This window comes from Mirounga leonina, unplaced genomic scaffold (assembly GCF_011800145.1).
Source record: "Mirounga leonina isolate KUSES-001 unplaced genomic scaffold, KU_Mleo_1.0 Mir_129, whole genome shotgun sequence".
Classification (NCBI taxonomy): Eukaryota; Metazoa; Chordata; class Mammalia; order Carnivora; family Phocidae; genus Mirounga; species Mirounga leonina.
In genome coordinates, this window is record NW_023270323.1 from 81,081,619 (window position 1) to 81,093,080 (window position 11,462).

The 11,462-nt window shown below is 59.5% G+C and overlaps 1 protein-coding gene across 2 annotated transcripts in view; it reads left to right on the top strand.

Moving 5' to 3' along the window:
• The first annotated feature begins 9,265 nt into the window (after window positions 1-9,265).
• The window catches only part of SPON2 (spondin 2), a 6,539-nt gene continuing 4,342 nt past the window's right edge, over window positions 9,266-11,462 (top strand). Inside the window, exons 1-4 of one of the 2 annotated variants that reach the window (XM_035004451.1) lie at window positions 9,266-9,531; window positions 9,934-10,159; window positions 10,383-10,606; window positions 10,680-10,871. In XM_035004451.1, coding sequence (XP_034860342.1) covers window positions 9,937-10,159; window positions 10,383-10,606; window positions 10,680-10,871 — 639 coding nt within the window. In that variant the 5' untranslated portion in view covers window positions 9,266-9,531; window positions 9,934-9,936. The remainder of the gene's footprint in view (window positions 9,532-9,933; window positions 10,160-10,382; window positions 10,607-10,679; window positions 10,872-11,462) is intronic. The other variant, XM_035004450.1, reaches the window with a different exon arrangement.

Genomic DNA, 11,462 nt, shown 5'->3' on the forward strand with positions numbered 1-11,462 from the left:
TCCTGAAGCCTGTCAGAGCCGGCCTCCAGCTCTGGTTCAGCAAATGGCTTCTCCAGCCCTGTGAGGAACGAGGGAAAACCCACGGGGAGGAAGCAAGTATGAACGCGAATGCCGAAGTCCCCACGTCTGAGCCCACTGCCGGGATGCACGGCCACCCGGCCCCAGCAGGGCCTGACTCAGAGCTTGGACGAAGCTCCTGGAGCAGCGTAGCGGCTTGGCTGGCCTGTGGGGTCATGAGGCAAGGGGTGACCTCAGTGCTCAAGTGTGTGGGGGCCAGAGGGCCATCTGGTGAGCCTGGTCCCCCCCACGCCCTGCAGAGGGAGAAACTGAGGACCCGGGGGTGTGGCCAGCACAGGGTCAGGACTCGGGGAGCCAGGGGAGGGCCGGCTCTGGGCTTCCCCGGCCCAGCCGCCCCCCCGGCCCCATGCGTGGCCCCCGGTGCTGGGCATCTGCTGTCCCATCGGAGCCCAGGAAAGGGGACGCTCGTGGTGTGGGGCACACAAGCCCAGGGCGGGGGCTGGCTGTCCTGGGGGCCCCTGCATCCTCCACCCACTCTGGGAACGTGTGCTGGGGAGGTGGGCGCGTGCGGCTCGGCACCCCCTCGGGCAGCACACACAGCACACACAGTCTCGTGCGGCTGGACACCCCTGCCCCGTCCCCGTGTCTTCTGGGCTCTGCGCACAGCACCGGGCCTGGAGCTCGGGAGCTCACGGTGCCGCTGTGGGCAAGTGAGATCTGCGTCTGTCTGCCTCTCTGGTGGGCGCGTCCACTGCCGGCTGCCTCTGAGGACCGCCCGCCTTCAGGCTCCTTCCCGAGGGGGCGGCCACTGGGTGGGTCTACCAACCCTTCCCCCAAGAGGGGCTGAGTGCCATCCTTCAGTTTTCTCATCATAAAATAGGATAAAAACGATCCACAGGGCAGTTGTGATCACCAAAAGGGCCAACACAACGAACATCTCTTAGGACGGCATGGGCAAGCAGAAGGCCCAGCCGATGCAGCTCTTCTGCAACCCATCCGGACGGGCTGGACAGGACGCTTCGGAGGACCAGACACCGACAGAGGCTTCCTTCTCATGCACACCCCAGGTGCGCTGCGCAGCCAGGGGTTTCCATTGCCCACCGCCCCCCTCGGCCAGAGGCACAGGGACCCGGGGTCCTCGCGAGTCCCACCTGGAGAGTCCAGCAGAGCTCCTGGTTCTGCTGCAGAGAGGTAAGGTTTCCCCATTCCCTAGCAATCCCTATTCCCCGCTCTCCCCAGAGGCAGCATATCCATGAAATTCCTGTTGGGCCCCCCAGCACTTGGGCTCTGCCCAGCCTTTGGGACTGGGGCCTGAGCCCATCCTCGTGCCTGCCCTTCGTGGGGCTCCCTTCCCATCATCTGGCCGGTCCCACCAGGGGCTAACTGGCAAGTGGCCTTGTACGTGGTGCCCTTGCCCCAACTTCTTGGCCTCGCTGTTGCTTTGAGCTCCTGCTAGAGAGGCAGTGCTCAACCCCATTTCCAGCACGTGGGGGTTCAGGGGAGTCTTGCCCCAGCCTGAGGGAGGCAGGTCAGGCAGAGGGTGCACCTGGGTGGGTGCGGGTGGAGGGGAGCCTGGGGGAGGGAGGGGACCCAACTTCGGCCGGAGTCCCCGGGCCTTACGCAGAGGTTCAGTCTCCAGAGAATCGGTGCCACCAAGGCTTAGATGGTCTGCAGAGGTATGGAACATTCTGGGGAGAGATGTGAGGCCTGCCCCCAAGAGATCCTGCTCATCTCCTCCTCAGGGCAGGGGTCCTGCTGGCAGCCCTGCTGGGCCACCCCAGTGACAGGCACTGCACAGGGCAGCTCACTCTGTCCCTGTAACTTCAAACCCCTGCTCTTTAGAGATCCCCGCAACCTCAGGCCCTGGAGCCCAGAGAGGAAAGAGATGGATCGGGTTGCCATCCAGTGAGCAGCACAGCTGGGCTTTCAGGTAGGACCCCTGTCCCAGGTGGGACCCCTGTCCCAGGTGGGACCCCTGTCTCCCAGAAGCTCCAGGACAGAGGCTGAAGCCCAATTTTTTCTTAGTTTCTAATTCATTCTACTGTGGTGAGAGAACTTACACACAATATTTCACTCACTTTAAATTTACTGAGACTTGTCTTGTCATTTGGTCAATTGTGGAGGTCAGACTGCGAGATCCAGGAAGCTTATAGTGTTACTCCAGCCTCCTGGGCCCTTGTTGCGTGTTCTTTTCCTTCTCTTTCTGGTCCCGTTGCTCTATCCATTATTAAAAACGAGCTATTGGAAGTCGAAAGTCTCCAATGACATTTGACCCTCGAACAGCAGGGTTTGAACAGTGCAGATCCTCTGTCACAGAGATTCTGATTCACAAACAGTCCGGTCCCATACACGTATTTTCCTCTTCCTTACAATTTTCTTCATAGCATCTTTTCTCTAGGGTACGTTACTATACTACAGTATACGACACATAGAACATACACCGTCTGGGTTGATCGACTGTTCATGGCAGCCGTAAGGCTTCCTAGAAGGTAAGATTGGGAGGGAGTCCAGGACTCTATGTGGATTTTCAACAGCACATATATGTTTATAATGGTGATAACGCTCCTGACGGATTTACCCTTCATCATTGCCAAGTGTTCTTTGTCTGTAGGAACAGTGTTTGTCCCAAGGCCATCCTGCCTCGTTGGCATGGTCTTGTTTGCTGTGTGCAAGGTGCATCGTCCATCGTGCGCTGGACCTGCTTGTGTCTTGGAATGCAATGCCTCTCTCCTGCAGACCGCATACAGAAACATAGAGAAACATCCTGCGTTACTCTGTCCATTCTGCCATTTGCTACTTGTATCTTTTTCGTTCCTCTCTTCTCCCCTACGGACTTCCTTTGTGTTAAATGGTAGTTTCTAGTGTCCCATTTGAATTCACTTGTCATTTTCTTTTACTGTGTTTTTTAAGATTTATTTTCTTAGTGGTTTCCCTGGGAACTGTAATTAATTTATAGCAAGCCCCTTCCTGATTAATATCACTTTAATCTCAATAGCGTACAAAAACTTGGCTGGGACACAGCTCTGTTCCCTCCTCCCTTAGCGCTATTATTGTCCGTAAATTACACATGTGCACGTTCCTTGCCCGTCGGGACGTGTAATTTTTACGGCCGCTGCTGTGTGCAGGGCCTCCTAAGTCAGACAGGAGCAAAAGGAGCTCCACGGCACAGAACGCACTTACCCGGTCTTCTGCACTGACCCCCGCCTCTGCCCTTGGCAGCGCGCCCGGGCCTGAGCCGCTGTCTGTGCCCCTCTCAGTGCGGTCTGACTCCTCTTGTATTTCTGTCGGGCAGGTTTCCTAAGCCGGGAACGTCTTCATTTCTCCTTCGTTTTTGAAAGGGAGTGTTTTCACCCGTAGAGTTCTCGGTTGCCATTTTGTCTTCCAGCACCTTGAACGTGCCATCCGCTGCCTCTGATCTCCGCGGCCTCCGGTTCCAGAGAAGGCAGCTGTGAACCTACCTGCTCGGGACGCGTCTGCGTGCGGACCTCTCCCTGGGGATCCCTTGCACGTAGCTGGGGAGCTGTTCTCTCTGTCTCTGTCTCACAGGGCTTGCGTGGGACGCGTGTCTGGTGCAGACCTCTCCCTGCTCCCCTCCTTGGGACCCCTGGCTCTCCCTGGGTGCACAGAGGAGCCCCTGTTTAGTTCTCTTCACCGTTCTGTTCCTCAGGCTGGTCAGCCCCGGTCGACCTACCTCCTTCCCGCTGATTCTTTGCTGCTCAAACGCTGTGGACTGGCTCCAGCAAATTTCTCAGTTCCAGAATTTCGATTTGGTTCTCTTTATCATTTGTTCATGCCCGGTGTTCTCTATTTGGTGAAACGTCACCTCATAATTTAATTCTCTGGACAGGCCTCCCTTGGTTCTTTGAACATATTGAAGACAGTCACAGTCTTTGTCTGGCAAAGTGCAGCCCCTGGGACTCCTCAGAGACACCTGCTACTGGGTGCTCCCCAGCCTGCCTCGGGAAGGGGCCACATGCTCAGCTCTTCGTTACGTGGTTTTGGATGAAACCTGAAGATTTAAAATAATGTAATGCAGCAATTCCGGAAGTCAGAGCCTACCTGCTCCTCTTGCTTTGTTGCTTTTGCTGCCTGTTTAGTGACTTTTCTGGGTTAATTCTGTACGATCTGTGTTTTTGCCACATGTGGCCACTAAGTCTCTGCTTCATTAGCTTCGTGGCCAGGTAATGACTGGACAGAGCCCTCCATCATGTCCCCTGCTGTGGGGCACTCTGCAGGTGCTGGGCCGTGGCCCACACTCCCCCCATTCCTGCTGGCCCAGAGCCTCTGGCTAGCTGGAGGTAAGCTCGGGTCTTTCCGGAACACGTGCTGCCCTAGGAATTTGTGTGGCCTTCTAGATCTCCGGGAATACGCCTGTGCTTTCCATAGCTCCCTGTAGACACCCCATCTCTCAGACTTTCCTTCTCAGCTTTTGGTTAGTCTCTTGTTTGTCCCCACTGTTATCCACCACCTCAGGCCACTGCAAAGTTCATTAATTGCCTATGATGGTTTCCAGCCATCACCCCTGGGGAAAAGGCTTGTCTACGGGGTCAGCTCTGAATCAAGTCAAACGCAGACAAGTTTGCTAACGGGGTCTTCCAGGAAACCACGAGACAGGTGAAATCATGACACTTTCCTAGGAATGCTGTTTTGAAAGGGCTCCGTCCAGGGGCCGTCTGGCTATTGGTTTGCACCATGAACTTGGGCTGCTCATGTTGAGGCTACTAGAGAGCTGAAGAGTGGGGGACGGACCAAGTGAAAACACCTCGTAGCTTAGTGAAGACATGGGGAAAATGGAGCCCTGTGCCCCATCGGTGGGAACGTGAAATGGTGCAGCCGCCGTGGAAAACAGTGTGGAGGGTCTGCAAAATATTAAACATGGAACCACCATACAGCCCAGCCATTCCATATCTGGGTATACTACATCCAAAAGAAATGAAAGCAGGGATGTTTGCACACCCGTGTTCGCTGTAGCATTATTCACAGCAGCTAAAGCAAGGGAGCAACCCAGGTGTCCATTGACGGATGAATGGACTACCCGTGTGTGTGTGTGTGTGTGCATCGTGTATTCAGCCTGAAACAGGAAGGACCATCTGCCACCTGCCACCACATGGTGAGCCTTGAGGACACCGTGTTCAGTGAAAGGAGCCAGCCACAGAAGGACAAGACCTATATGATGCCACTTGGATGAGGTACTTAGAGTAGCCAAAATCACAGAGACAGGGCTGCCAGGGGCTGGGAGCAGCGGGAATGGGGACTTGTTCCTGGATGGACACCGAGGTTGAGATTCACAAGAGGAGTGAGTCCTGGGATGGACGGTGGTGATGGCCATTCAGCAATGTGAACGTGTGCAATACCACTGAGCTGTGCACTTAAAAATGGTCAAGATGGTAACAAACAAAACATCTTATGGCTTGCTATTCTTACCAAGATGCGGCCAATTTTCTGGGTTAGAACAACAACAACAAAAAACGCTCCAAAGCCTGCTACAGCTTGGTTAATTTCCTGGTGCTGAAAAGGTCCGTGCCAGCCATTTTTGCCTGTTTTCTCACTGCTTTTACAAAGGAGAGCATTTCCAGAGGTCCTCACTCTGTCATCTGAATTTGGATGAAGACACCATGGCAAACGCTGAGAGCAGAGGCCCGTGTTCATGGGAGGCAGACGTTCCCCAGAGCAGGTAAAATCTGTATCTATAGCCAGATGGAAGAGGGTCTCCTCCCAGACCTGCCCCTCAGCCGCCATGGCCCCACCCCCTCGACAAAGTGGGCCCAGCAGTGTGGCTGTGATGCCTGCCGAGAGTCCTGGGCTAGAGGGCCCCTCTGCAAGTCGGGCGTGGTCACAGGGGGCTGCTTGCAGGGGGGAGCCCACTGGGCAAGGCCCCCACTGGGCGTTGGCTCCACAAGACAGAAGGGCAGGCGCGGAGCTGTGGGTGTGGGGCTCAGCGGGCTAGCACTGACCCTTCTCGTGCCTTCCTGGACTGCAGAGGCCGCAAAGCTAAACCCGGGGCCCAGGATTCCCAGACCAGTTCGGGCTCCACATACCAGAAGGGCTCGGAGAAACCCGGATCCAGAGCAGAGCTCAGTGGGTGCGACGAGGCAGGTGGGGCCAGCCACTGGTCAACAACCATGCTGTGCACAGTCCTGGAAGTCATTCTTGGAAGCCAGCAACAGCCTTCTTAACGGTTCTGGAAGCCACACCCTGCTTACGTCAGTCAGACTCGCTCTTCAGGAGCCCTGACTGAAAACAAAGCCATGACAAGTCAGGGCAGACGGGGCTCCTCTGGGCCAAGCAGTCAGGAGGTGCTCCCTGAGACTGACACACGGGGAGGTACAGGGAGCTGCCAGTGCAAAGGCCCTGGGGCGGAACAGGTGGGAAGTGTCTGGGCATAGGGAAGGGTGCTGGGGCAGTATGGCGGAGAGAACCCCTGGACTGCCGGGGTGTTGCTAGAATATTCAGCCCTTCAGGAGGCGGCCATTGGAAAGGGTGTGGAAAGAGTCTGTGGTGTCTGGCAGGAACGGGGCCCTTGGTCAATGTCTGGTGAGTGGGCAAATGAGCAGACAAATGTGCGCCTGTGTGACTGGCGGGATCCCCCAGGGGAGCCAGACACCAGCGCCTGAGACAGCCTGTCCCCGGGTGAGGGCTCTGAAAGGACCCTTGTTACACCAGACCTCAAGGGCCCCCAGCACCCCGCAGGGGCATCCTGGGCTCTGGGACCCGGGGACAGGGACACAGCCCAGGGGGGCAGAGGATGAGGACACAGAGCTCACCCAGCACTCCCTTGCCTGCCAGGCCTATTCTCAGCAACCCACAAACAGACTTCTGGAAATCCCACACAGCCCTCAAGGGCCAGTGTGAGCCCACAAACCCCACCCCTCACACTAGATGGAAAGGACTTCACAGCTGCTCAACCACAGCAAGGAGGTCGGCCCATCAAGTACTCCTCCTGTACTCGGTACTAATTTGAGGGGTGCCTGCTGCAGCCATTTAGAGTGGAGGGGCAGACAGGACTGCTCTGCCACTGGGGCAATGAGGGTCACAGAGAGCACAGGGGGTGCAGGAGGGTAGGGGTGCAGAGAGCATGGCAGACAAGGAGGGTGGGGGTGCAGACAGGGAGGGTGGGGGTGCAGACAGGCGGTATAGGGGTGTAGACAGGGAGCGTAGGGGTGTGGAGGCCTGACCGGCAACCACAGTCCTGAGCCCCATTGCCCTGAAACCAGCTGAGGAGTGACTGATCAAGAAGTGACTTCCAGGAAGGGACCCTGGAATTAGGGTCAAGCAATTAACGAAGCACTCGCTGAATAATAGAATCCAGTCTACAGAATGTATCCTGTCTGCCCAGCCCCTCCCCCACATCCGGGGGAGCAGGGCTTGGTGGTCAGGCTCACTTCTGGGTCCCCAGCACTGAGACGCTGGAGGTACTTATCCAGGGTTAATGAACGGATGGCTTTCCCTTGGTGGGGGGGGGGGGGGCGGGGCGGGACCTCCGTCGGTGGGGGTCTCCATGGAAAAGTGCTCCTCAAATCACGATTCTGTGATTCTCGAAGGGAGGCAGGACCTGGCAGAACTATGTCTGCAGCTGAGCGGACTCCCTACTGGCCGGGTCCCCACCTGAGGCCCAACCCAGGCCAGGGGGCCACAGGTCGCCTATCCTGGCCTCCTTCTGTGCCCCTTCCCAGGTCCCACTGTGTCCCAAGAATCCCATCAGGCATGCCCTTGGGGGGCCGTCCACCAAAGGAAGTGGAGCGCCTCCCAGGGGAGCCCCGGCAAGGAAGCCGGGGCCCTGCCCGAGAGCTCTAGGCCTGGAGCTCCAGTGGCCTCACATCACGCCTCCCCTCCCCAGGATCCTTGAGCTGCAGAGGCTTTCCACAGGGGTGTCCGGGTGCTGGGACCAGAGCCCCCTGTAAACTGGGGCAAGCCTGAGGCCGCGGCCACCACTGGACAGTGCATGAGCAAATCACAGCAGGAGAGCCGGCTGCAACTCAGCCCTGGGCCCATCTCCTGCTTTCTCTCCCCCCAGAAAGCCACGGCTTCTCAAGGAGAACAAGACACAGGTGCACAGAGAGCGCCTGCCTTTTCTGCTCACGTTCTCTCCCACAGGTGTGGGACTTTTCCAGAGGCCGCAAGGCCTGTCCTTGCTGGGGGTGGACCAGCACCGCACCTCCCGCCCGCCGTGGGGTCACATGTGGAGGCCCAGCTCTCGGCCCACAAAGCCAGGCAGAGAGAGATCTGCACAAATGTAGAACCAGACCACTCTTTTTTGAAAAATATAGTTGTTTTTCATGAAACATTATGCTATTTATGTGAACGTATTTTCATTTGTAAGTGAGTTAATACGTATTCTGAACGTTTCTGTTAGGATTTCAAATACGGTAAGTATTGACAGCTGTAACCCACACACACGAAAGCTCTTTGGGGCTCTCAGTGATTTCTAAGGGTGTCGGGGGTCCTGAGACCAAAAAGTTTGAAAACCCCGAGTGAGGATGTGCTCAGCCTGAGGACCTGCCATCTATATGGCTATGCAGGCAGGCTGCTCTTGCGGCCTGTGGGGTCATTCGTTTTTGTGTGCGTTCTATTCCTGTTGATTCTATTTATTCTGTCCCTCTCCTCCCGCCCCACCCCCCCAACCGCCTCTGGAATGTTAACAGTTCCAAAAATCATAATGCTTTCTGTTTAAGCTTGAAAGCTCCCTGGGCAGTTCTGATAAGTAAGAGCTTCCTTTCTGTTCCCAGACCCCATGATTAGGTTCTAGAAATATTTTCCTGACCGTGAGCAGTGACCAGCTTTGGTCATGTCCCCCTGCGTGCCAGGTGTCCGTGGAGCTCTACCCCACGGCGGGAAGTGGGGCGGGGGCCCTGGGCCACCTCCCTGCCCCAGGGAGCCTTTCTGGAGCTGGGACAACTCTACCCCAGTGGTTCTGGCTCCCCTCTAGGGATGCCCTGGCCAGCCCTGTGGACGGCGGCTCTGTGCACGCTGACAGGCTGTGTGTGCCAAAACCCAGCTCCTCAAGGCCAGGGATGCCTGAACTGGGAGCCCCCACTTCTCCAGCTCCTCTCCAACACTTGGACTAGCGTCAGGCCAGGAATGTGGCCCCTGGGGTCCCACCCTGCCCGGAGGGTGTAACACGCTGGCGCTCCCCAGCCCAGCTCCCCTCCCAGCTGAGACTGCGACAGTACCTCCTGGGAGACACTAAGACGGGTTTGTTGGGAAGGGGGAGCGGCAGGGAGAGGAGCCGAGGGCGGGGAGGCGGGAGGGAAAGACAAAGAAAGGGGTGCGGCAAGTGGCAGGCGCCCGAGGGAGGAGAGTGACCTCAGCGCCAGAGAAGCATCTGCTCGCAGAGCGAGGGCGGACCGCACTGGAGGCGCCCCTTCTCTCCCTCTCCCCGTCCGAGCTTCGGCTCTCTGCAGCGGCCGTGGCCGGCCGGGGGGCTGTCCTGGGCGTAAATTGGAGCTCTGGGCTCCCTCGGGGACCATCTGCCGCCCACAGCCCAGCTGCCAGCCCTCCTGCCGCTCCTGCTGGGTGAGTACGCGTGTGCGCCCCTGTCCCCATCTGGAGGCGCTGGGCCTCCTCGCCCTTTCCCGGGCCCAGCAGCCTGCAGCACCCCAAGAGGGAGGCCTGCGTTTGCTCGTGTCATCCCGAGCACAGCGAGGCTGAAGTGTACCCTCCAGGTTCCTGGGACTCAGGGATGCTGCCCCGGGCACGGCTGAGACCAAGCCAGGGCTCCGAATCTGCTGGGCTTGGGATCCAAGTGTAACCTGACACGGCTTGGCTTTTGGGGGCAGGACAGGGGTCCCCCTGAGCCTGATGGAGGTGGGAGTGCAAAGGGATGTGGGGGGGGGGCGCCGCACTCCGGGAGGCCCCTGCCCCTCCCCCCCCCAGGACCAGGGGTGCCAGCTGGTGGAGCTCTCCCTCTGCTCCTAGGTCATGGGAGCCCCAAGTCACACCACCACCTGGGGCAGGGCCCTCTGGGCCCTCCTCCTGACCACACTTGGCTCTGTGGCCAGCCAGCCGCTGGGGGGAGAGTCTGTCTGCACCGCCCAGCCCCTGGCCAAGTACAGCATCACCTTCACGGGCAAGTGGAGCCAGACAGCCTTCCCCAAGCAGTACCCCCTGTTCCGACCCCCCGCACAGTGGTCCTCCCTGCTGGGTAAGTACAGCCCCGCTGCCGGGTCCCTCCGGTCCGGCAGTGACCACCCCCCTCAAGCGCTCCACCACACTTCCCAGTGTGCAGGGTGGGCACGCTCATCCCACTTTCCTGCAGCGCCAGAAATATCTGCGGAGCACGTCCTGCTGTGCTTGGGCCCTGCCCCCGGGGCGCCGGGGATGCGCGCTCCCTCGCGCGGCGGCTCACACTCCGGCCTCGCGCGCAGGGGCAGCGCACAGCTCCGACTACAGCTTGTGGAGGAAGAACCAGTACGTCAGCGACGGGCTCAGGGACTTTGCTGAGCGGGGCGAGGCCTGGGCCCTGATGCGGGAGATGGAGGCTGCCGGGGAGAAGCTGCAGAGCGTGCACGAGGTGTTCTCGGCGCCCGCCTTGCCCAGCGGCACCGGGCAGACGTCCGCGGAGCTGGAGGTCCACTCGAGGCACTCGCTGGTGAGCCCAGGCAGCGGTGGGGGAAAGGGGCTGGGCCGCCGGCTGCCGGGCTGAGCACCCGCCCTCCCCCCAGGTGTCCTTTGTGGTCCGCATCGTCCCCAGCCCAGACTGGTTTGTGGGCGTGGACAGCCTGGACCTGTGCGATGGGGACCGCTGGAGGGAGCAGGTTGCTGTGGACCTTTACCCCTACGACGCCGGGACCGACAGCGGCTTTACCTTCTCCTCCCCCAACTTCGCGACCATCCCGCAGGACACGGTGACGGAGGTGAGGGGGTGACGGAGGTGAGGGGGTGACGGAGGTGAGGGGGTGACGGAGGTGGGGGACGAGAGCCCTCCACCAGGTGGCTCTTGGGCCAGTGCGCAGCCTCATCCCTGACCACAAGACGCCAGTCTGCAGGCGGCTGCTCTTCGGGGAGGAGGGCCCAGGCCGCCACCCAGAGGCCTGACCCTTCCTGCTCTGTTTCCCAGACCTTGGGCCGCGCACCCTCGGAGCCTGCGGGAGCCTGGGGGGTGGGGAGTCCTGAACTGCCCGGCCCCACCCCGCGGCCCCGCCCCGAGGCTCCACCCTGCGGCCCCACCCCGAGGCCCCACCCCGAGGCCGCAGCCCTAGACCACACCCCGAGGCCCCACCCGAGGCCGCAGCCCTAGACCACACCCCGAGGCCCCACCCGAGGCCGCAGCCCTAGACCACACCCCCAGGCCCCACCCGAGGCCGCAGCCCTAGACAACACCCCCAGGCCCCACCCTGAGGCCGCAGCCCTAGACCACACCCCCAGGCCCCACCCCTAGACCACACCCCGAGGCCCCACCCGAGGCCGCAGCCCTAGACCACACCCCCAGGCCCCACCCCTAGACC